The following is a 26,361-nucleotide window of genomic DNA, read 5'->3' on the forward strand; positions in this document are numbered from 1 at the left end:
TATTGAAATATCTTATATATATTATTTATTAATAATAAAGTCGAGGAGCATGTAGCTTAGCAAATATTAAAGTTTTATTTAAGAGTAAAATTAAAAAAGTCAAAAAATAGAAAAGACAAAACATATAATTTCTTGATCTAAATTAAAAAGGAAAAAATGATAAAATAGTGACTAATTATCTTTTTGAAAACTCAAATTTATATTTTTTTAATTTAAATGAGTTTCATTGTCTATATTTTTATTTTATTAATAAAAATAATTAAATATTTTCTCTCTTTATTTTTTCCACAAGGTGGAGAAAGTAACATATTTGTGAAATCAGAATGATAAAAATTTGCCTCATTTTCTTTTCTTCTGTCTTCCTTTTAAGCTCCCAAATAAAAAAAGAAGACTTATTTTTTTTTTTTTTTTCACTTCTCTCCTTTTATCCTCCTTCAAATAAGAAAACAGAAACAGTTATTTTTTTTTCTTTTCCTTCACTTCTTTTCTTTTATTTATTTTTTTCTATTTCCAAATAAAGGATAAAGAATTAAAGAAAGGAGCTAAAATAGAAATGAACACTTGTCCACTAGAAGTAAGAAATGGACCCATTCATCATATGCCATGTCAAATGAAAAGAAAATTATGATGTGAAATTAAAATGAAAAAACAATCTCTCTCCACCAGAGGGACCCTTTTAATGTGAAAAACAAGTAATAAAGTAGGTGATGGGTGTCAGGCTTTTCCTAGAGAGAGAGTCTCTCTCTAGATTACTAATTTAAGCTTAATAGTAATAAAAGTATTCTAGAGAGGGGAGTCCAGGGGTGGTGAACCTTGGGGGACACAACCCCCTCAGTTTCCAAAACCAGCAACTTGTATGTCAGCAAAACCCCACTTCTCCTTCTCCATACACTGAACCCAACCTTTTCTTTCTTTCTTTTTTCTTTCTTTCTCTCTCTAACATGCAATACAATGGATGTTCAAGACATATATAAAAGAAAAAGGAAAAAACTTTGAACTAATTATTATACAAATACAGTGCAAGAAACCAAAAACCCATCAAAATTCATCTCATCTCATTTCCTTTCATTCATTCAACACTCATTCTATACCTTCCTTTTCACCTTCCACATTCTTTCCCCTTCTCTCTTTCTTTCTTGAGCCATTCCTTTTCTTTTTTCTCTTTTGTCAATTAAAAAGAAAGATTAGAGAGATCTAGCTAATCAAGAATCTCCTCAAATAAAATACAAAAGAAAAAAAGATTTGAGATATGCAAAAATTGTATGATTGTGCATTCCATCTTTCTTGTTCCCTTGTTTGGCAATTCCCTCATCACTACTCTCTCCACCATCAAAAACTTGAGCATCTTCTTTTATCTTCATCACAGGTTAACTCCTTTTACCCTTCTTCTGTCTTTCTATCCATCTTGTCTCATCTTTTATTTTTCCCTTTTTGCATGCCTTTATAACTTAGCTGTAGTCTCTGGGTTTCCCTCTTTTGTTTGTTTTCTATCTTTCACTGGGTTTCCTTATATTGGGTTTTATTTATCTTTCTTGAAACCATATCTTTAATTTCATAGGAATAATTAATCACTTGAAAGCAAATAGTTCCTTTGTATTTGATGCTTTCCTTTTTGTGTGTGTGTCTGATATTTTTGTATGTTAATCTTTCAGATTACTTAGGTGAATTAGCCTTATAATCTTTAATTCTAAGTATGTTTCTTTTTTCTTTGTTTCTTTCCATCTCTTCTTCTATATTGGTATTTGTGTCAAAGGTATTGCTGTATTGGTTTGTGGTTCAGTTGATTCATTCTAATATGATTAAAACATGATGAATTTGTCAAATACTGATGTAATCTTGTCTTTTTTCTAATTTTGAGTACAGTTGGGTATCTGGAGGCAAAGTTTCTTGGTATTGAAGCTGAAGCTGAAGCTGAAATAGGAATGAGTATAATATAAATATAGGAAATAATTAGAAGAGTTTAGCATTGTTCTTGGAGGCATAATATTCTGTTAATTTGGGTATGGATCTGATTCCCATTTCTGTCAATTGAAGCACCAATCCTGTACATTGTGTTTTAAGAAGCATAAGCATTGCAAGAATCAGCATTTTTAGATATCTGGGTTTGCAAATTTTCTTCCAAGTTGAAGAAATCAAGAGGATAAGCCACATTTTAAAATCAGGGGTTCCATTGATCAAGTTTCAAGAAATCAAAAACCAAAGGGTCTGTGGCATTGTGGAAATATATACTTGAAAGAAACTGATCTCATCTTGGGTTTTGGGGTTTGTGACAAAAAGGAAGTATTAAATGAGTTTTGAACATTCTGAAACAGATTCAAGATTTTCAAGGAGTAGTATAATCCATCTGCAAGATCATTATTCGAGCAACGTTATGGATGTAAGAGCAAGAAAGATGGGCACTAGTACTACACCAGCACAAGCACCACCTCCTTTTAGAGTTGAGAAAAAGAAAATGGAGTATCAAAGATCACTCTCACAAGGAAGTAGTGGAAGAAGATTGTTCCCTGCAAGCTATTTCAGCTTGGAGTCATTGCTTCTGCTAATATGTTTAACAGCATCTTTGTTGATCTTGCCATTGATACTACCACCATTGCCACCACCACCTTTCTTGTTGCTTCTGCTTCCTATAGGAATCCTGGCAGTCCTTATGATCTTAGCTTTCATGCCTGCCAATGCAAGAGATATAACCTATACATATGTGTAAATGGTATTTCAAAATAAAAGAAGAAAAAAAAAATGCCTGGTTCTTTTCTTTACATACAAATTTTGTATTTTTGTTCTCTTTTCTCTTTCTAAGTGTTAAGAAAAAGGAAAGGAAAGATGATAACAGTTCTTTTATTTCTTTTAACCATGGATCTTTAATCTCTTAGTCTTAATCATTTTGTGGCCTTTCTATTATTATGGTTTCATTTGGTATGATCTTTCTTTTATGTTTCATCATAGATACACCAAACTAATGCCATTTATGTCCCTTTTGAAGAAATTCATGTTCAATTTTTTATAGCCTTAAATCTTATGTTTAATGACTATAATGAAAGATGCAAGATTTAATCTTACAACATTCATGGGTTTAGCCTTAAAACCTGCAACGGAAGTTAAATTTTGAGACGATTTTACAGTTTTAGAGTATGAATAAAGAAAGATTAATAATGAATGTTGCTAATAGTAAAACTTGGTGGTACATAGTAACGAATGTTGTTGGCACATCAAAGGAGACTTTAGTTTACGCGTTAGAAATGAATGTATTAAATATGCCAAAAGAGAGAAAAGTTGCTCAACTTCCATCTACTTTTTCTCTTCATATTCTTTGTTTCAATAAAATTCTTCTTCGAACTCTCTTTCATAATTTAAGCACTTAACTAAAAGACAAATTCCTATTTTATAAACTTGTTATTATTTTATTTTTTTAGCACAATCCTCAAAAAAAAATTTAACATAAAATCGTCTGTGAGAGTTTTCTTTTTAAATTATACCATGCTATTAATTTGTTTGTATTAAATTTAATTTTATTAACTGTTACTGTTATAACAAAAGAATAACCGATAAAACAGAATTCAAAATCAGTTTTCGATTCAGAATTTATAAATTTTTAGCCGTTAAACTAGTTACTTTTTTAACTCATTTTAAATAAAATATCAAAGAATAAAGTATTTAGACTAGAAAAAAAGTAGTATTAGTAACAATAAATTCTCTCTAGTGGTGACAAGTCATGTGCAGCACAAAGAACACGATTTAATAATGTTTAAAAAAAAAATTGAAATTCGACATAATGAGCCATTCTAAAAGGTGCAATGTTCTTAAAATCAAATTAGGCAAAAGGGACATAATTGTAATATAATAATAATAATAATAATTTTGATAAGGATACAAATAAAAATAATAATTAATAAAAATAAAAATACCATGATTTGGTCACTTGCATTGTTTGACCAAAGAGTTCCTTTTTTTCAATTCAAAGGGTGGCACACGGCTTTACCCTTTTCCCTTAATAGGAAATTCACCCCCTAATTTACATTCTTTTTTTTTTTTCTTTTTCATTTCACTTCATGATTGTGGTGTGGCCTACACTTCATGCCACAGAGTGTATTAATACATTTACTAAACCATTTTTTAATATTTTGAGATTAGAAGACAGTTTTCTAAAAATATTATATATTATATAAAATGTCTAAAAATTGAAATAAATATTATATTTATAAAAATTATTTTACCTATTTAATGTCGCGTAGGAAGTAGAAATGAAAAAGAGTGATATAGCATTATTGTGGTTTTTTAATTGGCGTAGAGGACTTTGCTTTTACAAAGAAGTAGCTAACCTTTGTATCCATCTTGCCGTACAAAATGTAAGGAGATCTTTCTTTCCGGTATTAGATTAGATGGGACCTAAATTCAATAAAAAGGGCTGCAATTTCAAAACATTATGGCAGCCACATCTTAACCATTGATCACACGACAATTAGGGAATTTTCTATTCTACCCAACTCATATTCCACGAGAAACTCAATTAATATATAACTTCATATCAGTATTTTGACACGAGGCCAAACTCAAACCTTATTTGTTAAGAGTACAAAATTCTTAAATATAAAAATATAAAAATATATTTTATTATTTTACCAAAATTCATCTTTACACCGATCAACCATCATTATTATATTGTCTATGTTTGATAATATGAGTTTAGAGTTTAACAATTTTTAATTTTAATATTTGACTGTTGAATTATAATTTAAAAATTTATTAATCTGATAATATTAATTAATAGTCAAACAATGACGTTTTGAGTTGTTAAATTTTAAACTCATATTATCAACATATAAAAAATATAACAATAATAGCTGATCAGAATAAAAATTATTAAATCTCTAAAAATTGAAATTTTTTAATAGTAAAATATTTTTTTTTATTATGATTTATATCACATCCCTTGTTTTATAGAGAAAAAAAATTATACAAAAAAAAATCAAATACTAAAAGGTATTAAATAATGAAACCGCATAATACTTTACGTACTTGTTCCAATTTTTAATATCAATTTTTATCCAAATTCTTAATATCAATTTATCCCAATTCTTAACATTAGTTTCTCTTATTCGCACGTCGTGGGGGTTGAAGCAGATTTAGTTTTCAAGAAGATTTAGTCACTCCTGCTGAAGCAAAGGCCAACTATGCAAATACCAAATCCAAGGAAGAAAGATTTAGTTTTCATGGCTGCTAGTCAAAAAGCCAACTTATTTCTATTTTCAACCCCACCACCAGCCATCTTAGAACAGCCAAGATGAGTTGAATAGTGATGGACTAAACTATGACCAACATTTTTGACATGGGTCCAAGCCTTCTTTCTTTGAACCATTCCAATTCAACCAAAAAGAGGAGAAAAGAGAGAAGACAAAGAAGAAGAACGAACAGATGGAGGCTGCAGGTGACTGCATAATCACAGATAGAGAGTAAAACAGCAATACGGAAAAAGAGAAATATATTGGCTGATATACAATCGCACCATAAAATCATCAACCCTTTGTGACAATAGTTGCTCTGTGTCTTATATCTTACAGATCAACATTCACATCCATTAGCAGATGATATATATAGATATGTATATATATGCTATAGAGATGGCAGATGGGGAGTATAGGATTTTTAGCCAACCGTATCATGCAATGAGAATTGGCAAACCTTCAAAGCTTCTTCACCTTAACCACAGCTGAAATATTTTATTGCCTATAGCATATATAGGGTACGAAGGGGAAAAACTGCAGTGAAAATCTGTGATGCAAAATCATCTTTCTAGCCAGCGCTGGGGGAGTGAACAAAAAACGGAGGAAGGTGATGCTCCAAAATAGCCAATAGCTCTCTGCCCTGACTCACCCCTTCTAAGGACCCACCCCCCAGCCTTCTCACACCTTCAACAAGCTGTCCCCTTAGCCTTTGTGAAAATAAACAACCACCTGCTGCAACACATTCCCTGTACAGTGGGAGGTAAGCAATTGCTACCCTGAGAGGGCCTGGCAGATCCCTTAGGCACATAGGAGATCCACCCCATTTCAAAATCCTTACTAGGTTCATGTAATGTACTTGTCCTTGCTTTAATCCATCCAAGAAAGCTGCCTCTGACCAATGCTCCCGTAGAAAAGCCCTTAGCTCAGGTGCAACAGCCTCGTCATCGGATCTAGCAATGCTGTCCGCAACAGCATACGTAGCAGCAGGATCACCTAAGAAATCAGAACGAAGTAGAAATGCCACACCATCAAGTGACCCACCACTTCGTTCACCAGCAGCCTTTAGAATTTCAATGCTGAGGGCCGCAAGAACATGCTGGGGTACATGAGGGAGGAGATATGCAGCAACATCAACTTGGCTACTGGAAGTGGCAGCTGTAAGGGCAAGACAAAGCTCCATGTCACGACAGCCCCTGTTTACAAACCACTGTACAACCTGCATACAGCCTCTTTCTGCTGCTCTCATCAAAGGACCTAAGAAAGCTATAGCATTTCCCTCTTCCACCAGACATTCCATAGTACCAATTTTACAGTAGTGAGAAGCAAAACCAAGGGCCAGATCAACATCAACGTCTAAGCTGTTCCTTTGGGCAATCTAAACAGATAAGAAAGTGAAAACGTGAGAAAAGGACATGTATAAACACCAGAATAAACCCAAAATATAGGAAGAACAATTTTGGATGAGATGCACAAATGACTCTAATTTTGATCAAATAACTCCAAAAGGAAAAAAAAAAGAATAATGTGATCCAGTAATCACACCTCTGGCCAAGTAATGTTACAAAAAGACAAATACTAGTTCTACAATCATGAAGATACATGAATAGCATTTGGTGGATTCCTTACTCATATCAACACTTCAAGCAGAACCGATGTAAAAGGTATAAAGTGATTCTTCATTTTCTAACAAAATTTTTTGATCTAGGCATACTTAAGGGCACAACTGGTGCACAAAGTGCTCCCTAGCTAGTGCGGAGTTAGGGAGAGGGTAGGCACAGATGTACGCATCCTTCCCCTTGCTTCTTGCAAAGAGGCTGTTTCCACGCCTTGAACCTGTGAACTACACATCATCGAAGGAACAGCTTTACCAGTTGCACAAGACTGGCATACTATCTATAAGAAATTTAAACATACAGCATATACTGGTACATATTTTTCTGTTCCATGGATCAGATGATGGAGAACATCCTTTAAATCTGAGGCATTCTGCATAACTAATTTAGTTAACAAAAATGGCTGGGCAGAAAAACAATAGGCTGAACAGTCTTTTGATACCCTAGGCTAGCTTATTCAGATTGTATATCATCAAACCTTAAATGTATCATATGATTAACAAAAGGCCATGCACCCACACATAATAATTCCAACGTTTCTATAGTTGTTCCAGCATAAATAATTTAATCGATGCCCTCCAAGACGGAGCCTATCACATCTCATTCACATTCTGCACCATTTCTTAAATTTCACACAGCAAAGAAAATGAAAATTTTGCAATTCTTGAGTAGTTCAACTTCGGAGGTTTTACCTCAAGTCTTCTTTTCTTTATTTCATTTTTCTTCAGGCCTAGGCCAGTTGCAAATATTAAGGAAACAAAAACGAAATTAGAATTTGGACCAACAAAAAACTCCCTAAACATCACTAATAACAGAGAATTATTAAAAATTGGGAAGATCATCAACAGTATTCTAACCATATAGCTTAAAGCATAGTCCAATCACAACTACTAAGGAAATAAAACAAATAAGAATTTAGACCACCAAAGCACTCCCAAATGTCACCTAGTAACGGATAATGGTTTGGAACTGGGAAGAACATTAACAGTATTCTAATCATATCTCTTCATACCCAACCAATATAGTAAGAATCAATTTGTCAAACCAACTAGAAAAGACAGAAAAAGCTCGAATGAAACACACTGGCATCCTGGAATATTAGTATGTCTTACCTGCAATAAGATGCGCACAAGTTCTGTACTTCCAAAACGAGAGGCTTCAAGAAAGCACTGGTTAACATTGTCTGCACCGCCTTCTACTAGCATACCCAACAATCCTTGGATTGCAGTAGCAGATATCCCAGATGCCCAGCCAGGATCAAATGAGCTAGAAAACAAAGTCAGTGGAAAACAAGCTGCATCAAAGGCCTCCGTGAAATCCTTCCCTGTGAGGTGATTGCCCGCAAGGTCTAAAAATGTCTTGAATGCAGATAGTTGGAGTTGAATCTCAATCGCTGAGTTATGACTCACGTTATCCCTGTTCCCTTGGCAACGGGAATGGAATCCTATACATTTCAAAGCCCATTCAGTAAACTTTTGAACCTTGGCACCGGCTTCTGCCTTTAAGATCTCATCCCCATTGCATTCTTGCAGACGCTCATGCAACCTGATGCAAAATGCAAAGCAGAAACAACAATGGCATGTCAATAGAAAGCTACATCCCAAAGTAATATTCAGCAGACACTCTATTGAGTAGCCACTAAAGTCTTATATTTTAGTTCAAATTTTAAAGTAAAGAAGAAAAAGATTTTATTGCCTGCATAGAGCTTTGCTGCAGCAAAAGAAAACCTTTCTGCTGAGGGGATATTTATCTTATACTAGATAATCCTTCCAAGCACTGGTAAAGCTAGCTTTGGAATATGAACAAGTACATGCATGCAAACATTTTTTTTAAAGCATGCAAACATTTTTTTTAAAGCATGCTAACAGTATTAGAGCACATAATAGCCATGTTTTACTCTAACATTCAAGGAAAACTTAAACAATCTTTTCAAGCAAACACTTCAAGCCACAGTAAGCCAACCAAAACCCATGAAAAGAAAAACAAGAGAAGAATAATTGCATGCACACAGAGGGAATACCCACTCAAAAAATTTAAAAATATACATTGTCATTTATTCCATCAAGCACTAAAAAAGTTGCTTTGTTCTTTTAGGACTTACCATTAATAAAATTGTCAAACTAAACACATAAACATAAAGATTGTCAGGTCTTTCAGAAAATATTGTAATTCTATCTATTTTGTTTTCTTTAACAAAATAAGATCTTTCCTAGGCATCTTACCTCATATAGACATGTCCTTACAAGTGTTAGGAAATAAAATAGTGATATTTCATTAATTATAAACTAGAAAAAAATGTACAATGCACAAGACATACATTTTCCTAGGGTGCTAACCACATGCACAAGCATGCATGTCCAATCATGCAGAGATATTTCTAAAATTTCTTAGATCTGTTCTCTCCTAGTTTGTTTTACTGTAACAAATGCAAGAGTGAAAAAATAACAGATTCCTAGAGGAAATAATGCTTCATGAGTCCTAAGAACATGTATATTTCATGCATTTAAGTACAAAAAGCTGTATTCACTTTCTAGCATTAGCCTCCATAGTAGTTCTGAAATTCAATATCGATAATTTTACTATAAGAAAATAACAAAAACTTAGCTTAAATTTCTAGATGGGGACAAAAGTTATGGGGCAACCAGACTAAGAAAGAGAGAAAGATAACACACTTTGACATAGAGAGAGCAACTTATTTTGTAAGCTTCCAAATATAACTATATGCACGTGCCATCAATTGAACTATACAGAAAGTAAATAGCCCATAAAAGTTCCATCAAAACAAAGTATATGAAGTAGACAAAAGGTAATCTCATATTCATGAGCCAGGAGTATTTTCTCCGATAAGACACAAGCAGCTAGATTGAAGATCAACTACAGCATACTGATTGAGAGTTCCTATTACAAATAGGAGCAAGAGATATCAAAAACTGCTTAACCAAATTTTGCATATAAGCACTGAAAGATAAAGTTAGAGGAACTTTTGAAGGTAGTAAATACAAACTTGTAACTTGAATCTTCACATCTAGTGTAGTATTACTCAAAGTTTTAGTTGCATACTTGATACGATAAAAGAGAGAAAATGTGATAATTGCCTGAAGGATATGGGGATCTTGAAAGAACCTTCAATTTATGGGTGGAGAGAGAGAGAGAGAGAGAGAGAGAGAGAGAGAGAGAGGAAAGCTAGGAGACTCATATAGAGGGGAGAAATGACAAGAAACTAGATACATGGAAAATGACTGTCATCAACAAAAGCTATCAACTGTAAGATAATCTCTGAAGAGAAGGTTTCTTTTCCAAAAAATATACATAATCCAAATAAAAATGTCCTGTTTGATATCTGAAAAGGGTTCCATATAATTAATCACTATCCCAGGTCCCCACCTAAATGATTGTTAGAAGTCCCCAATTTTTCTCTCCCATCTCTTTTGTAAGAGTTTTTCAATTAATTAATTCGTATAATAGAGTAATCCTCTCTCCCAAATAAAAGCACCCAGTTACAATTGCAATTTCATAGGACATAAAAATAACAAATGAACATGTCAATAAAAAATGCATAAGCCAATAACTGTCAGCACCAAGTATATGGTGCATACATCATCAAATGCCAAAAACATTAAAACATGCACATAGGCAACACCAAATATATGAAGTGAGACTTATCAAGGCCTTTCAGATTATCAGTATATTTAAAAAAATTAATGTCGATCCATCCCCTAAGAAATGAGACTGTTTGCTCCTTTTAGTTAAGCATACCTGCGAGCCATTACAGTTACTGTATCTGCAAGACTCATTGTCCGGCTCTGGCAGGCAGAAACACAAGAAGCCAGAAATGAAGTCCTAAGAGCAGCTCTAGTGAAGTCATAAGCACCATTGGAGATGATCTTCTTAATCAATCCAGTGAGCCCATGAAGTTCTTGCTGTGTGCTTAAAAACCAGATGGAGTCCAGCGTAATGCACAAGGCATCATTAAGGGTCTGTGGATCTGCCAATAAAATTAAACTCTCAGCAAGCTCCCAATCATGGGAACTCACTGCACCCTGGAATAACCGACCTAACTCTATCCTGTCTTGTTTAGTAAGTTTCCTGTCATGACCAAAATTCTCTTTCTTGCCAATATCAGACTCTGTTATGACCATGTGTGACTTGAGTTTTTTTGCACCACAGCGGTACACACCAGACCTTCTCGATTCTTTACTTATAAGAGGACCTTCTCTTGAAAAAACCACATTACTTCCCTCACCTTTTTCTGATGCTGCCAATAGCTGAATTTCACTCTTAGGACTTCCAGTTTCATTCTCTTCAACTTCCATTTCAGCACAAAATGTGTTTTCAGAATTAATCTCATCACCCATGCATAAATTAGTCCCCTCGACACATACAATTTCCTTTTCCATTCTTTCTCACTATACAGCACACCAGCATAAAAACCCGAAAAGAAAAAGAAAATACTTGATCAAGCAAAACACCTAATTCTCCATAATAACTCAAAGCAGCATCCTTGCAACAACTGCTAAAACACAAGAAACCTTCTACTGGGAAAATGTAGTGAAATTCTCCTCCTTTTCAAAATCCCAATTCCTTAGAAAGAAATGACTACTAATAAAAAGAAAAACTGAAATCCCAATTTTCTTTCCCTTTTGGACCATCCACAGCTCCTAATCCAGCAATCAAAAGAATAAGCAAAAACCCCAAATTACTAAAGGGGAAATCACAAGATTTTTTTAAAAAGAAAACAAGGAGGATAATAATTAGTAGCTTGAGGACAAACTTCTAACTGGGCACTCTCCACATGATCTGAATCCACACTAAACAATCAAAGGAGACAAAACAAGCTGATGATTACCGTGAAACGAATACACAGTTCTATCAGTAAGAAACCCTACCAGATACAAACCCCTTCCTCATTAATTGAATCAAAAGGATCCACAAACCAAACCCTAAAACAAAAGAAACCCAATTCAATTCCATCGATAAAAGCATGACAATTTCCCCAAAAAAGAACAGCGACGACAACAACCCATAAAATTCAAGAGACTAAATTAAGCAGATAAGTAATTTAGTGATTGACAAAATAAAGGAAAGATTTAAAGAAAGAAAAAAAGATAGAAAGCAGAAATAGAAACAAATAAAAAGAGATTGAGAAAGCTAACCTGAAAGGAAAAAGGAAAAAAATGAGAGATGGGGAGAGAGAAAAGGAGAAGAGAAAAACCCTCTGCCTCTGGTATTGAAGTGTTTGAGAATTTTTTTATTAGTTTTTTTTAGATACCCAGAAAAAACAAAAATTAGCTTTGTCTTTGTCTCCACTGTACTCTAATACTCTTTCTTTCGTTTCACTGCTATTCAATTTTCTATTTATTTTATTACTTTATTATTCCATTTCATTGATTATTCCATTTCGTTTCACTACGTACAAATACTTTTTTTCTTTTATTTTGTAGGCAAAATATACAAAAATGTGTTATTAGAAAAGTCCGCATAAATTTTTTTTTTAATTTAATTAAATTTATTAATTTTTGTAAAAAAATTAATTTAATATTTATTTTTTATCAATTAAATTTATTAACTTTATAAAATGTGTAATTAACTCTTAATGCTAACAGCGTCTAAAATACTATTAAGTGTAAGGGTCTCATTAATTTTTTGAGCGCGAATAATAACCGTTTTGAATATTTTAAAATTACGGCTCTATTATGTAAATGAGAGAAAATAACTTCTTCTTCTTTGTTTAACTTACATCATAATTTCTACAACAGTATAATTTCTTTTCAATATTAGTTTTTTCCCATGAAGTGTATATTTTTATAGTTTTATTGCAAAAATATATTAGAGGTGGTGAGATGTAATCTAACTCAACAAATTGTATTTACTATCTATTTATAAATGAGCGTGATAAAGAAAATGAAAAGGTTAGTACCATTTCAAATGAGAAGAGAAATTACTACTATTCTTTATAAATTATGATTTATAGATACTAATTATGCAAAAAATTTAAAAAATAAAAAGTGATTTTCTTTCTCTCATACGTGATATAGGCTTGATTTTAAAATATTCAAAGCGGTTATTATTCGCGTTCACAAAATAATAGGACCCTTACATTTAACGACACTGTATACGTTATTAGCATTGTAGATTAATTTGACCTTTTATAAAATTTCATGGATTTAATTGAGTCAAAAAATAGGATGGAAACTTAATTTGATATTTTATAAAAGTTAATGGATTTAATTAAGAAAAAAAGAATAAAAGTTTAATTAGACTTTTCTAATAAGTTCAAAGACATTTTTATACTTTTGCTTTTGTAAGATGTTTTATGATTATAATATGTTAAAGTTTAGTTATATAAATAATTTTATGTGATTAAACTTTTTAAGAAATTTATGTTATTAATTTTAAAAGAAATTTAAAAGTATGTTAATACTTGAGATTATTGTAGAAATTAATGAAAAATATTTCTTTATTTAAATTAGTATAATAATTAAAAATTTATTTCAAATAATTTAAAACATGATATAGAATAGTTTGAAGTAAAAAAAAATTAAGAAAGTTTTCAACACTTTTTGAAAAAAAAAAATTGCAGTAACTAATTTCAGATTTTAAACAAATAATACACTCTTAATATTTTGAAATTCTATTAAAAGATTAAATTTCTTAACAAATTCTAAATTATGTTTAAAAATAATAACTTTTTTACACAAGAAAATAAAATGGCATTTTCTTTAAAGAAATTTTAATAAAATTATACTCATAATAGTAAATAAATAGCATAAAGAGAAAAATATATTATTATAATATATTGTAACATAAATACTAAATAAAATGAAGATTAAAAGATCAAAAAGATTGATAGACCAATGAGGATAAGAGGCATAAAACCACAAAAATTATAAGAGTAAAAAAAATAAAATCACACAAAACAATGAATTAAACTAATTATTAAATAGTAACACTATTCATTTATTAACTAAAAAACAAAAATTATAAAACTATAAATTTAATGTTTCAAGTAGATTATATACATAAATTTAAAATTACTATATATAAAAATTATTATATAAAATAATTATTACAATAATATTTATTGAATTCTTAACTTCCATTCCAATAAATAACATCATATATTTGTCATAATAGCTGCACTTTTTAATAGAAATTTCATTGTTTTGCTGATTTATGTGTAATAAAAATTAAAATTTGAGAATTAGTTTCAAATTTAAGAGGCAAATCAACCTTTAATAGAATATATTAAATTTTTAATATATAATTTATTTAAAAAATTTATATATTTTGTTAGAATTTAGTGTAGTTATAATTTAGAATGGCAATTAGATGGATATTTTTAAATACTCGATACGACTGAACCTCAATGGAAAGATTCAGATAATAAAAAATGGATTTGAAATGAATTTAAAATTTAATTTACTGCTTGTGTCGAATTTAAATTTAAACACAAGGATACCCCTAATCTGACCCCGATTATATAAATAGATATGAGTGTGAATAATATATATCATTTTATTTTTAGCAAATTTGAACCTTAAATTTTTTCCAGATAAAAGAAAATTCCTCCACAAAGCCATTTAATGATTTTTATTAGAATACATATATATATATATATATATATATATATATATTACAAATTATTAATTTTTATTAGTTTTATTACAAGTGAAATTCAAATTTTACTTATAGATAAAAAGAATATATATATTTTTAATAATCATTATTATTAGTATCTAACCTATCAACATTTTAAAATCATAATTACATAGTATTAATATAACATTATTAATCTCTATTAAATAATTTTTATTAGTATAATATTTTTTAGTTAATTAATATAATTAATATAATTATTTTTTAATAAAATCAACATGAGAATTATTAATTATTTTATATATATAGTATACAAATAATATTATAAGACTCTTTTTGTTAACATATTAAACATAACTTATAAGTAAAAGGAAAAAAAAAATTAACTATTGTTAAAACAATTATTATAATAACCAACTCAAAATATTAATATTAATTAATTTATAATTATTATTAATACGATACTAATCATATTTATCAAGGGAGAAGGTTCATTTTTACCTTTAGTGTTTCGCTCCAATCTCACATTGGCACTTAATTTATTTTTAGGTCCAATTATGTCTCCCGTTTGCTTAAAAATGCTACAATCAAGCCCTTCTCTTTATTTGAAACTTAACCTACCTAACATCCGTTTATAAAGAGATGATGTGGGCTTAAATGGGCCCCATGTGAGAATGTTAAAAGTTAAAAAGGCTATTTACACGTGGAGTCTATTGGCCTATTAAAATCATATTTAGAAGAAACAAAAATCCTCTTGCCTTTTCAAATGAAAATGAAAAGGAAAACTCTCCTTTCTTTTCTTTTGTCTTCTCGGCAAGACTGCAGCAACTGAGACATTCATAAATGAACTGTGTCACTTCGTACTATAAAACTCTTGCTGAAAATTCTAAAGCAATAAAAGATTATAAATTTTCGCTTACTGGGTCTTCCTTATTTGCTTACTGGGTCTTCCTTGTACTGAATTGAAGTCGATATAGAGTAAAAATGAAAGAAAGAAAAGGAAGAAAAAAGAAAAAGAAAGGCATGGCGGTTACAGTGGGAGATGAGGTACAGCATCAGCATCACAGTCTCAGTCTTTGGCAGCATTATCACGCAGTTTGTCTTGTTTGAGCTTCCAATTTTCCATCCTCTTTTTCCAAGTGATACTTCCATAGCCATACGCAGTCAAGTCCTTGGAAAGATCCATGGACCCGGGTCAGACTGCAAAATGAGAAATATAAGCTGATTGATGATTGAGGAAGTTGGTAAATAAAGAAAATGATTACCGACCAGGAACTGGAAAAGGAAGAGAGGGTTTGGCTGTCTCGATGAGTGCAACAGTTTCATCACGAGACCACTAAAGCGGCGGGAGACGACGTGGATTGGTGGAGGGTTGAGGTGGCGCCGGAACACATCAATAATTGTAAATACTATTTAAAAAATAATTATATATTTAAATAATAAAATGACTTTAACAAATTATTTTTATTCAATTTGTAGGACCATTTATGATACACATAACCAGCTAGTAAACACCGTTTAAAAGTTTCTGTTAGAGATGGCTTAAATTTCAAGTTTGAACACTGGAAGGGGTTATTTGGGCCTAAATATAGTTTAGGGATTCATCCGCTCCTCACACTAAATGTCAAGGATAAAAATGCACCTTATCCTTTTATTAAATAATTTGAACTAATAATATAATTTATTAAATAATTTTTTTTAACTAACTAATCTCATTTTTATCTAAATAAAGTATTAAGAAATATATATTATATTATTTATTTAAAAATATAAGAGGAACTCTATATTATATAATTTGTTTTCTAAATTTTATAATATTAAAATTTAATATTTATATAAAAAATTAAATTATTATATATAAAAGTAAAGATTTAAATTTCATAAATAAAATAAAAATTTAAAAAATGAAAAAAACACTACATAAAAAAAAAAAAAAAACGTAGTTTTAAGAATAACTGCATACCAGACTAAAAGAAAATATAACACAAATAAAACTCTAATTCTATTTTCATCTCAACCTAACAGCCTCCACCCTCTCTCAACTCAAGCCTCCACCCTCACAAACCCTCTTTGCAGTCGCCAAAACTTGCTGTCTTGCCGTCGCCCTTGCTGCCGTCCCCTCTGCCGTTGCTGCCGTCCCCTCTGCCGTTGCTGCCATCGCCGTCGCCCAAGCTGCCGTCGCCGTCGCCCTTGCTGCGGTCGCCTCTCCCCTCTCGCCAGTCAGGTATTGTTGTTGTTTTAACTTGACATTAATTATTTTAATTCTAGAGTTAGGTTAAAATAAAAGAATGGGAGAAGCTTAATGTTTTATTGTTAGTTTTGTAACTTTATTAGAATTATTCCTTATGCAATATTATTCTTATACAATATTAGTTAATTTAACATATGTAGCTTGTTTTTTATTGATTGGTTTTTCTGTGTTTGATAATAACATGTGGGAGTGGAAGAAGCTTGTTTAAGATTGATTTTTCTCTGTTTGATAATAACATGCGGGGATGGCAGAAGCTTGTTTAAGATTTCTTTTTTCTATTTGATATTAATATTTGGGTTTATTACTGCACATAAAGCTCTTATTCTCATCGGCCGCCGCCTCACTCCCCTTCTGCTGTTCGCCTTGCCTTGCTGTTTTAGGCTGCTGTTAGCCACCTTTAGGCGTGTGATTCAGAGCTTTCTCATGGAAAGCTGTCATTTTGCATAATTCTGGTGTTAAGTAATGTTTTTGTTTTGTTTCTTTGTTTTTTTTTTCTTTTGCAGAGCTATAAAAAGATTAAGCAGCTGCAGCAAAGATGAAATTGAATGTGGACGTTTTAAGATATCTTTCCAAAGATGATTTTAGGGTTCTCACTGCTGTTGAGATGGGCATGAGGAATGTCTGTCACTTAATCTCTAATCCTATTAATTTTTTGATTATCATCCACCATTGATTTACTGATTTTTTTATTTCTTAATTAAAACAGCATGAAATTGTACCTTCGGAGCTCATCGACCGTATAGCTTCTCTCAAGTATATCTCTCCTTTTTCCATTATTTGAAATTGATGATTTCATGAACTTTGACGCTATTTATGTTTATTTTATTGGCAATGACATATTTATGTACAATTATTACTAGACATGGAGGCACCTATAAGGTTTTAAAAAACTTGCTCAAGCATAAGCTGCTGCACCATGATTCTTCCAAATGTAAGTAATAGTTAAACTAGATTAAGTAATGGTTAAACTAGATTATTTATACTACTACTATTTTTAGTGTGCCATTTTATTTAGTTATCTTTCTTAAATGAATTTAGATGATGGGTTTCGCCTGACCTACCTCGGCTATGATTTCCTTGCTATTAAAACGATGGTCAATCGTGGAGTATTTGCAGCTGTTGGTCGTCAAATAGGAGTTGGCAAAGAGTCTGGTATGTGGTTAAACAATACGGAAGCTTTCTGCGACTCATGTAGTTAGTGTTGTTTGTGTATCTTTAGCTTTTTTTCTTTTACATTGTTTTAATATGGAATGTGTAATTTATACTTTTTCACTTTGTTTGAAGATATATTTGAGGTTGCTACAGAAGATGGTACAGTATTGGCGATGAAGTTGCATAGACTTGGCAGAGTTTCTTTCAGGGCTGTCAAATCTAAGCGTGACTACTTGAGACATCGCAGTAGTTATAATTGGCTCTACTTATCACGACTTGCTGCGCTTAAAGAATTTGCTTTTATGAAGGTTGTTATCTTTTACATCACTTGTATTTCATTTGTGATGTTTTATGGTTATTCCATTTGGTGTTTACTTGATCCTCATGCTTTCTGGTGCAGGCTTTGGAAGAACATGGTTTTCCCGTTCCAAATGCTGTGGACTGTAACAGGCATTGTGTGATTATGTCACTTGTCCAAGGCTACCCGCTGTAAGTTAATCTCCAATATTTACTGCTATATTCATTTTCATTCCTCAATTTTGAATTTTTCCCATGCATGCACCTCCGTATATCCCTGCTGCCTTGACTTAGTTACAATTATGCTTATAGTTTCTGTCTGTTATTTCTTATATTTGTATTTTACTTTAAAACTTTATTGTGTGGTGCCAGTTGTTGACATCTATAGTCTTAGACATATATGTTGCCACTGGTGGTTATTCAACATTACAAGATGATACAATATATTGATAATTCTCTTTTGTATTTACGTTGATAATTTAATTGTAATGTGACCAATGAGATTCCTTTTGATCTCTTATATGCAGCTGTTATTCTCACCTTCTCCTATCTCTTTATTCTGTCCCTTTTACTGCATAAGTTTTCAATATTTTGGGTTTTATCCTGCTATTTAGTTGAAGATTTTGTTCTACTTCCATAAGCGACATATTTGTAAGTTATTTCTTTGCAATCAGTGTGCAGGTGAAGCAATTGCAAAATCCAGAAACAGTTTTTGAAACAATTCTTGGTCTTGTTATTCGTCTGGCAGAACATGGTCTCATTCACTGTGATTTCAATGAATTTAACATCATGGTATGTCTTTGAGCCACGTGTTATGGACACTCATCTCTCCAACTCTGAAGACTTTTATATCACCTATTAATCTTTGTGATACATTTCATTCTGCATTTAATTATCTTTATGTATTTTTCATATTGGGTCTTAATACTTTCATGTCATTTAGGTTTGGTGCATCCATTTGATATCTTTACTGTTCACTCAATTAGAAAGCCTATATCATGAAATCTCAAATTCAGCTAACTCAAAACATTTCTTTTGTCTTTTTGGGTCAATCGCTGTATCTTGTAGATTGATGATGATGAGAAGGTTACCATGATTGATTTTCCCCAGATGGTCTCCGTTTCACATCGAAATGCTCAAATGTAAGTTATTGTCTTCTCCAATGCTATGACAGATATTAGTACCTCTTAATTCGTTTACTATATGGATTTGTTTACTTTAGTTTAATTCAACTAGTTTATTGGTTTTTCTTTCTTATTTTCTTCCCTTTTTCAGGTATTTCGACCGTGATGTTGAATGCATCTTTAAGTTTTTTAGAAAGAGGTCAGTGGTTATTTGGCTTTAGTTGTTCTTGGAAACTGCAGAACTAGTTAGATAATTTTGACTGTTGTGGAAGATTCCAGTATCTATTTTGGCCCTCTCTTGAGAAAAAGCAGTTAATGAAATGGTTTTTCTTTATCCTAGATGATTTTTCATAACAAAGCTTCATTTCTTGTCCTTTTTTCTCATTGTCATTTGCTTGCTCTCTCAGTCAATGTTTCATTAAGAATGCTAGAATTTCTTTGCCGCAAGTTGCTGGGGCTTGTATCTTGTTTATCATGCTAATGACACATGTATGAGTTCCTAATCGACATGTATTTCATATGTTTGATATTTCCCTTTAATCATCTCTGCAGATTTAACCTATCCTTTCAAGAAAATGCAGATGAAAATGATGATTCTGAGGTAGATGCAGACGAATCTGGCAGACCTTCTTTTTCTTCTATTTCTAAGACTTCGGGTTATCTGGACAAGGAACTTGCTGCCAGTGGGTTTACAAGGAAAGATCAAGATCACATTGAGAAAGTATGGCGAATCATATTTTGTTAAGTTTCTGTGTGTTGGTGGGCCAGTACTTGTTTTATTGTATTTTCCTCTTTTTTTTTTTTATCTTTTTGCATTTACATCTCTCTAATTTATAGACGGGCTATCTGCCTTTTAGATTTGGGGTTATGATTACTAGTCATCCAACATGTCATACTTCACATCCACAAACATGCATTGACCATTGAGTACTCGATAAGACTTTCTATGCATTCAACCTAATTACTTAAAAGCCTATCCTGCTGTGAAACAGTCCTCTTGGTACTCTTAGGCATGAATGGTTGCTCTGCCTCTCCCCTCCACTCACTTAGGTTTGAATGGTTACTCTTCCTCCCTTCCTCCCTCCACTCCTTTGTAAAAATGTTTATGTCCTTCAATTAGTTTTGATGTCTCTTCATTTTTTTTTCATTTAGCTATTCAGTCTTATTTTCCTTCTGTGTTGGTTTTATTGAGTGCAACACATCAGACTGAAATTATTGTGTTCTACCTAACTATTTATCTTTTTCCTGTTGGTTTTGCTTTTGCCATGCCACACATGGTAATTTTAGTGGTGTCTCAGGTTTAACTTGTGCTTTGATCATTATATAGCATGCCTGTATAATATTTTCTTCTGAATGCAGTTCATTGAAGGTGATGTTGAGAAGGATTCAGGTTCTGACAGTGAAGGAGCTGAAAATGAAGAACATGTTGCTGAGTTGAATGAAACAGCCCTCAGGAGTTTAGATTCTTTGCACCTGCAGGAGCAGGTAAATATTTTTTGCAAGCTTTTATCATCATTAAGTGGTGTGACTTACAAGTTTCTGACGAACTGAGGCCTTTATATCAGGTCACAACTTTGAAATATAGTGGCTTTATCAGAGACTATTTCAGTACAAATAGCATTATCATCTATTGGACAATTAAAAGAAACTAGTGTTAATTGGGGTGTATATAGAACATAAATGATTAATATATGTATGATGTTATTCTGTGTCATCCTCTAGCTATGGTAATTAACCTGTCATTACCTAATATCAAAGCTAATAGGTGATTGAGGGTTAGAAAGAATTATGGTTGGTTGTTTGACTGAGGTTTGATATTTAAATTGTGTGCATGGTTCTATTCCTCCAATAAAATTTTATATCATACAGAACTAATGGCAGAATAGTTTAGCAAAATTTAAAACCAGTAAAGTTTAATGGTCAGAGGCAAGAAAAAGAAGGGGAAAATTAAGAAAAACAGAAATTGAATATGAGGAAATGTTATGTAAAGTTTTTGCTAATAACTAGGCCAGTCTGCCATGGGTTTCTACTGTTCATTATGCGCAGAGCCTTCTCTTGTTTTATTAGCGGAGAGCCTTTTTTTTTTTTTTTTTCCTTTTGCTTGTGAAGTACCATACATGGTGTTCCATGCCCTATATGTCTTAGGTTCAATTCTGCTGGTAATAAATACAGTACTTCAAGTTGAAGAAAATAGCACATAAGGATCTAATGCAGTGAATGGTTAAGATAAATATCATAGTAAAAATAGCAGCCATATTCTCAAAGTTGAGATATTTAAATGCTAGATAATAGAGGTAAATGGATCCAGTGATAGATTAATGCAACTAACAATCTATCAGATTGTAGACTTTTATTCTATGGTTTTGATCTTACTGAATTAACTTGGACAAGCTGCATCCTGTATATATTTGTTTGTTATCTTCTTTTTTATGCCTATAATAAACTGTATGTCTTCATTTCCTATTTTCCTGCTTGATATTTTAAATTCTAAAAGAAATAAACACAGGAAGAATGTGCTTCTGGATCTGATAAAGAGGACAAAGTAGATGAGCTTCATCAAATCTGTGAAGCCGACAAACATAATGGGTCTGAAGCACAAGAAGTGAGCGGCAAGGTACAGATTGATATCATTTGTTTCAGATTTTGAATATCCTCATATTGATTTGAAGGCTGAACCATTCACGACATTTATTGATACATGAGCTCAATTATATAGTAATTGTAATCCACCTACATAACTAATAGCCTAGTGCTTAGAGTTTCATGATTGATGATTTATGGATCCACTCTGAAAGCAAAATATATTATATTCTGAGCATTTATACTGCATAGTCTCTTCATGCATATGTTTTTTGGCTTAGTTTCTTCTTCCATGTGACTTGCATATGGCTGATGGTTCATGGACTTATAAGATGATGTTTCATGTTATTGCTTTCCATTGCTTCACATGAAACTCATACCATAAAAATAGAAGAAGTCTGATGTTTCAAAATCATTGTATAACAATGGGCAGTGCCTATATCTGGCCCTATCCCTAGAACTTTGGAGACTATACATTCTCAGTTTTATCTTTTGGGGAGATCAATTTATTTTTCAAGTTTGGGCACTTTGCCATTCTCAGGCTATAACATTTCCTTTGCACTTGAATTAGCGTCAGATTTCTGAAATCTGTATGATTGGAAGAGCTTTCACATTTAATGTAGTTTGTATTGACAGAGATCCTCTTTTGCTTCCCGCTCACATAGTCAATGATAGAGCTGTTTTATTTTGTATGCTGTTTGATTGGGATGAGATATGTTTTCCTTCTGTAGTGATACAGCTAACTGATATGATATCCAAAGCTCTGATAGTATTTGTATTTTTCCAGGAGGAAGATGGTGAGACAGTAGATGAAAATGATCCTGAACTGATGAAGAGTCTCAACAAGCAGAGAAGACGAGCCATAGCAGCAGCTCGTGGGGGACGGAGGAATCTTGCCTCCAGAAATTCCTATAAAGACAAGGGTGGCAGATCCTCTCATAACTCAAAGATTCAGAAACAGTTGAGCGGCTGGTGAGCTATGCAAATTCAGAAACAGTAGTCTCAGATAGAGCTTCGAGTTGAGTCTGCGGCAATATGTATTATAAGGAAGAGATCATTGAGACACGGCAATGGAAACAGGCAAATAGGAAGCAGTCCAGACAAAAGTTAAAAGGCATGAACTGGATTTGTAGTTTTTCATGTTTTCTGCCTGGAAGAGTTGAATCATAAGCTTGTTTTATTTATATATTAGGGTTAAGGTAGATAAGAATTTTTGTGATATAGAAATAGGAAATATCCTGCTGTAAGATATTAATCATTACATAATGTTTTTCTGTTTGCTTTGAGTCGGCATCAAAACCGAATTCATCTTATTGCTAAATTGGTGGATCATAGTTTATGTTCTTAATTATCCGACCCTTTATCAGATGTGTTGATGGGTTAATTTGAACTTTCTTTGAGCCTATGTTTGCTGAAAAATGCCCAATTGAGAAACTTAAGGTTTTTAATTTTTTGATTTTATTTTCTTTCTGATTTATTGAGGCTCAATCGGTCGGCGGTTCTCTCTGTCTAAATCCCTTAAAGATTACTTAATTGGCAAAGTAGCAATATTATTTTTATCCGAGGAATGTTGCATAATTTATTTATTTTTTTATTAGTTTTTATTTATTTAATATGATATATAATATTTTGATAAGGCTAGCTTTTAATTTCAAAATATTAAATAATAATTTACCAAAAAAATCGAAATAAGAATAGTGAAAATGTTTGGAACGAACGAGAGTCGCTCATTACAATGGCATTAAAGCTGATGATTGAATTTATATTATTAAAACTAGTAATAGATTTTAGCATAAAATAAAATACTTTATTACGTGAACAATTTGTTTTTATTTATAATTTATTTTATTCTTTCTATAATAATCTTTTAGAAAAATTTCAGTTATTGGATCATCGTATTTTTATTTTGTTAGTTTGCTTTTTATCATTTTGGTATCTTATAAATATAACCATTAGCAAATAACAGTCAAATTACACTACAGTATTAATAAGTGCTACTTATTAGTAATTATTTACTTGCAAATCACATATTTTAAGCTAAAAATAGGTTAAACTATAAGCTAGTTTAACAATTTTTTTTTTTTTGAAAAAGGAAATTATTTACGTGTTATTTTATTTTGGTATTATATGATTATCAATATAATTATGAATGAATGAGGCCATTGAACTCAGTGATTGATAGCTCCAAGCATGCTTTATACAACATCTTCATAACCCATTGCCAGACAATCAAATTAGGACGTTCAGCTGATATTTACGCTACCAACAACATTCTCAGTCGCTATACAAGATGCAGCTCTGGAGGGCTAACCTTTGCTTGCAACCTGTTCAACGAAATGTCCCACAGAGACACCGTTACTTGGAACACAATGATCTCTGGGTATGTGAACTCTGGGAGTTTGGGTTCTGCTTGGGAATTGTATAAATCCATGAAAAGCTTCGGGCTTATGCCCGATGCATATACCTTTGGAAGTATACTTAAAGGGGTTGCTTGTGCTTGTAGACTAGATGTTGGGCAACAAGTGCATTCCTTGATTGTTAAAATGGGCTACGAAGAGCATGTTTATGCAGGCAGTGCTTTGTTGGACATGTATGCTAAGTGTGAGAGAGTTAGAGATGCATTTATGGTGTTTAAGTGCATACCGCGACGTAATTCTGTCTCATGGAATGCACTGATTGCTGGTTTTGTGCTAGAGGGTGATCATGATACTGCATTTTGGCTATTAAGGTGTATGGAGGAGGAGGGCGTGAGACTTGACGATGGAACATTTTCTCCGCTTCTTACCTTGCTTGACGAGAAGAAATTTTATAAGTTAACAATGCAACTTCATTGTAAGATTATAAAACATGGTGTTCAGTTTGATAATACTGTGTGCAATGCCACAATTACTTCTTATTCACAATGTGGTTCATTAGAGGATGCAGAAAGAGTTTTTGACGGTGCTGTTGGCTCTCGAGATTTGGTTACATGGAATTCCATGTTAGCGGCTTTTCTGGCACATGATAGGAAAGAAACTGCATTCAAACTGTTCCTTGACATGCAGCAGTTTGGGTTTGAGCCAGATATCTATACTTACACTACCATCATAAGTGCTTGTTCACATAAAGACAATGGAAAATCTTTGCACGGCTTGGTGATCAAGAGGGGGCTGGAACAATTGGTGCCTATATGTAATGCAGTGATAGCTATGTATCTTGAATCAAGTAGTAATTCCATGGAAGACGCATTAAATGTATTTCACTCCATGGAGTCTAAGGACCGTGTTTCCTGGAATTCCATTTTGACTGGATTCTCACAGACTGGGCATAGTGAAAATGCCCTGAAATTGTTTGTGCATATGAGATTTGCGGTAGTGGATATTGATCACTATGCCTTCTCAGCAGTTCTTAGATCTTGCTCAGATTTAGCAACCCTCCAACTAGGCCAACAGATTCATGTCTTGACAGTTAAGTCGGGGTTTGAGTCGAATGACTTTGTAGCCAGTTCGTTGATTTTTATGTACTCTAAATGCGGGATGATTGAAGATGCTCGAAAATCTTTTGAAAAGACTGCCAAAGATAGCTCAATTACTTGGAATTCTATTATGTTTGCATATGCACAGCATGGACAGGGTGATGTTGCACTGGGACTCTTCTTTCAAATGAGAGATAAGAAGGTGAAGATGGATCACATAACTTTTGTTGCGGCTCTGACCGCATGTAGCCATATTGGATTAGTTGAACAGGGCCGCTACTTACTAAAATCAATGGCATCTGACTATGGGATTTCGCCTAGGATGGAGCATTATGCTTGCGCAGTTGATCTGTTTGGGCGAGCTGGGTATTTAGATGAGGCAAAAGCCTTAATTGAATCTATGCCATTTGATCCTGATGCAATGGTGTGGAAAACCCTATTAGGTGCCTGTAGGGCTTGTGGTGACATAGAATTAGCTGCTCAGGTGGCAAGCCATCTGCTGGAGCTAGAGCCTGAAGAGCATTGCACTTATGTTATCCTATCTAACATGTATGGACATCTTAAAAGATGGGATGAAAAGGCCTGCATGGCGAGGTTGATGAGGGAGAGGAAGGTGAAGAAGGTCCCTGGTTGGAGTTGGATAGAAGTTAAGAATGAGGTGCATGCTTTCATTGCAGATGACAGATGCCACTCCCATTTTGAAGAGATATATCAGATACTGGAACAATTGATGGAAGAAATCAAGTGGCTGGATTCTGTTGCTGGTTCAGATTCTTTGCTTGATGATGTTGACTACTCGTACACATACTTTAATTACAGTTTCTAACTGTTGGTACTAACTCTTTCAAATGATTCTGGAGAAACAATAGATGCATTGTCCTTCTGCAGAATTCAATCTATTAAACAGAAAGAAATAGATAATTGATTGCTCCTCTAGGACTTGCATGCAGCATAGATCAGTGAAATCGCTTTTGAGATTATCTGTTCAAGATATAATGTGCTTCTTCATTGATATAACATCTAACAAGTATCATGAAGTAAAGAAAAAAGATTTTTCAAAAGTTATTTGGAAAAA

General features: G+C 32.6%; 4 protein-coding genes across 4 annotated transcripts; 3 read left to right on the forward strand and 1 right to left on the reverse strand.

Moving 5' to 3' along the window:
* Window positions 1-831: 831 nt before the first annotated feature.
* On the forward strand, window positions 832-2,898 carry LOC8261685 (protein AUXIN-REGULATED GENE INVOLVED IN ORGAN SIZE). The gene is made up of 2 exons (XM_002533293.4): window positions 832-1,366; window positions 1,864-2,898. Exon 2 carries the CDS (start codon window positions 2,288-2,290, stop codon window positions 2,702-2,704), a length of 417 nt encoding a protein of 138 aa, XP_002533339.2. The 5' UTR covers window positions 832-1,366; window positions 1,864-2,287; the 3' UTR covers window positions 2,705-2,898.
* A 2,561-nt stretch (window positions 2,899-5,459) lies between these two features.
* On the reverse strand, window positions 5,460-12,060 carry LOC8261684 (ankyrin repeat protein SKIP35). Its single transcript, XM_002533292.4, has 4 exons — window positions 11,986-12,060; window positions 10,589-11,772; window positions 7,945-8,377; window positions 5,460-6,594 (listed from the first exon to the last, which is right to left on the reverse strand). The coding sequence occupies exons 2-4, from the start codon at window positions 11,227-11,229 to the stop codon at window positions 5,788-5,790; spliced, it is 1,881 nt and encodes a 626-aa protein (XP_002533338.2). The 5' UTR covers window positions 11,230-11,772; window positions 11,986-12,060; the 3' UTR covers window positions 5,460-5,787.
* A 4,275-nt stretch (window positions 12,061-16,335) lies between these two features.
* On the forward strand, window positions 16,336-23,118 carry LOC8261683 (serine/threonine-protein kinase rio2). The gene is made up of 14 exons (XM_002533291.4): window positions 16,336-16,652; window positions 17,183-17,298; window positions 17,386-17,432; window positions 17,540-17,610; window positions 17,718-17,831; window positions 17,964-18,139; window positions 18,232-18,320; window positions 18,803-18,920; window positions 19,197-19,270; window positions 19,404-19,451; window positions 19,805-19,973; window positions 20,612-20,737; window positions 21,759-21,866; window positions 22,620-23,118. Exons 2-14 carry the CDS (start codon window positions 17,215-17,217, stop codon window positions 22,806-22,808), a joined length of 1,413 nt encoding a protein of 470 aa, XP_002533337.1. The 5' UTR covers window positions 16,336-16,652; window positions 17,183-17,214; the 3' UTR covers window positions 22,809-23,118.
* Window positions 23,119-23,650: 532 nt separating this feature from the next.
* On the forward strand, window positions 23,651-26,222 carry LOC8261686 (putative pentatricopeptide repeat-containing protein At3g25970). Its single transcript, XM_002533290.4, has one exon. It carries the CDS (start codon window positions 23,986-23,988, stop codon window positions 26,110-26,112), a length of 2,127 nt encoding a protein of 708 aa, XP_002533336.2. The 5' UTR covers window positions 23,651-23,985; the 3' UTR covers window positions 26,113-26,222.
* The last annotated feature ends 139 nt before the right edge of the window (window positions 26,223-26,361 follow it).

This window comes from Ricinus communis, chromosome 1, assembly GCF_019578655.1.
Source record: "Ricinus communis isolate WT05 ecotype wild-type chromosome 1, ASM1957865v1, whole genome shotgun sequence".
NCBI lineage: Eukaryota > Viridiplantae > Streptophyta > Magnoliopsida > Malpighiales > Euphorbiaceae > Ricinus > Ricinus communis.

Bases quoted from the DNA above. Each gene is read 5' to 3' on its own strand.
- LOC8261684 (XM_002533292.4), bottom strand. From the start codon at position 11,229: ATGGAAAAGGAAATTGTATGTGTCGAGGGGACTAATTTATGCATGGGT. The intron at 8,378-10,588 runs GTATGCTTAACT...ATTTTGCATCAG, and splicing joins GTAACTGTAATGGCTCGCAG to GTTGCATGAGCGTCTGCAAG. The intron at 6,595-7,944 runs GTAAGACATACT...TTATCTGTTTAG, and splicing joins TTGTGCGCATCTTATTGCAG to ATTGCCCAAAGGAACAGCTT.
- LOC8261685 (XM_002533293.4), top strand. From the start codon at position 2,288: ATGAGTTTTGAACATTCTGAAACAGATTCAAGATTTTCAAGGAGTAGT.
- LOC8261683 (XM_002533291.4), top strand. From the start codon at position 17,215: ATGAAATTGAATGTGGACGTTTTAAGATATCTTTCCAAAGATGATTTT. The intron at 17,299-17,385 runs GTCTGTCACTTA...TAATTAAAACAG, and splicing joins TTGAGATGGGCATGAGGAAT to CATGAAATTGTACCTTCGGA. The intron at 19,271-19,403 runs GTAAGTTATTGT...TCCCTTTTTCAG, and splicing joins TCACATCGAAATGCTCAAAT to GTATTTCGACCGTGATGTTG.
- LOC8261686 (XM_002533290.4), top strand. From the start codon at position 23,986: ATGAGGCCATTGAACTCAGTGATTGATAGCTCCAAGCATGCTTTATAC.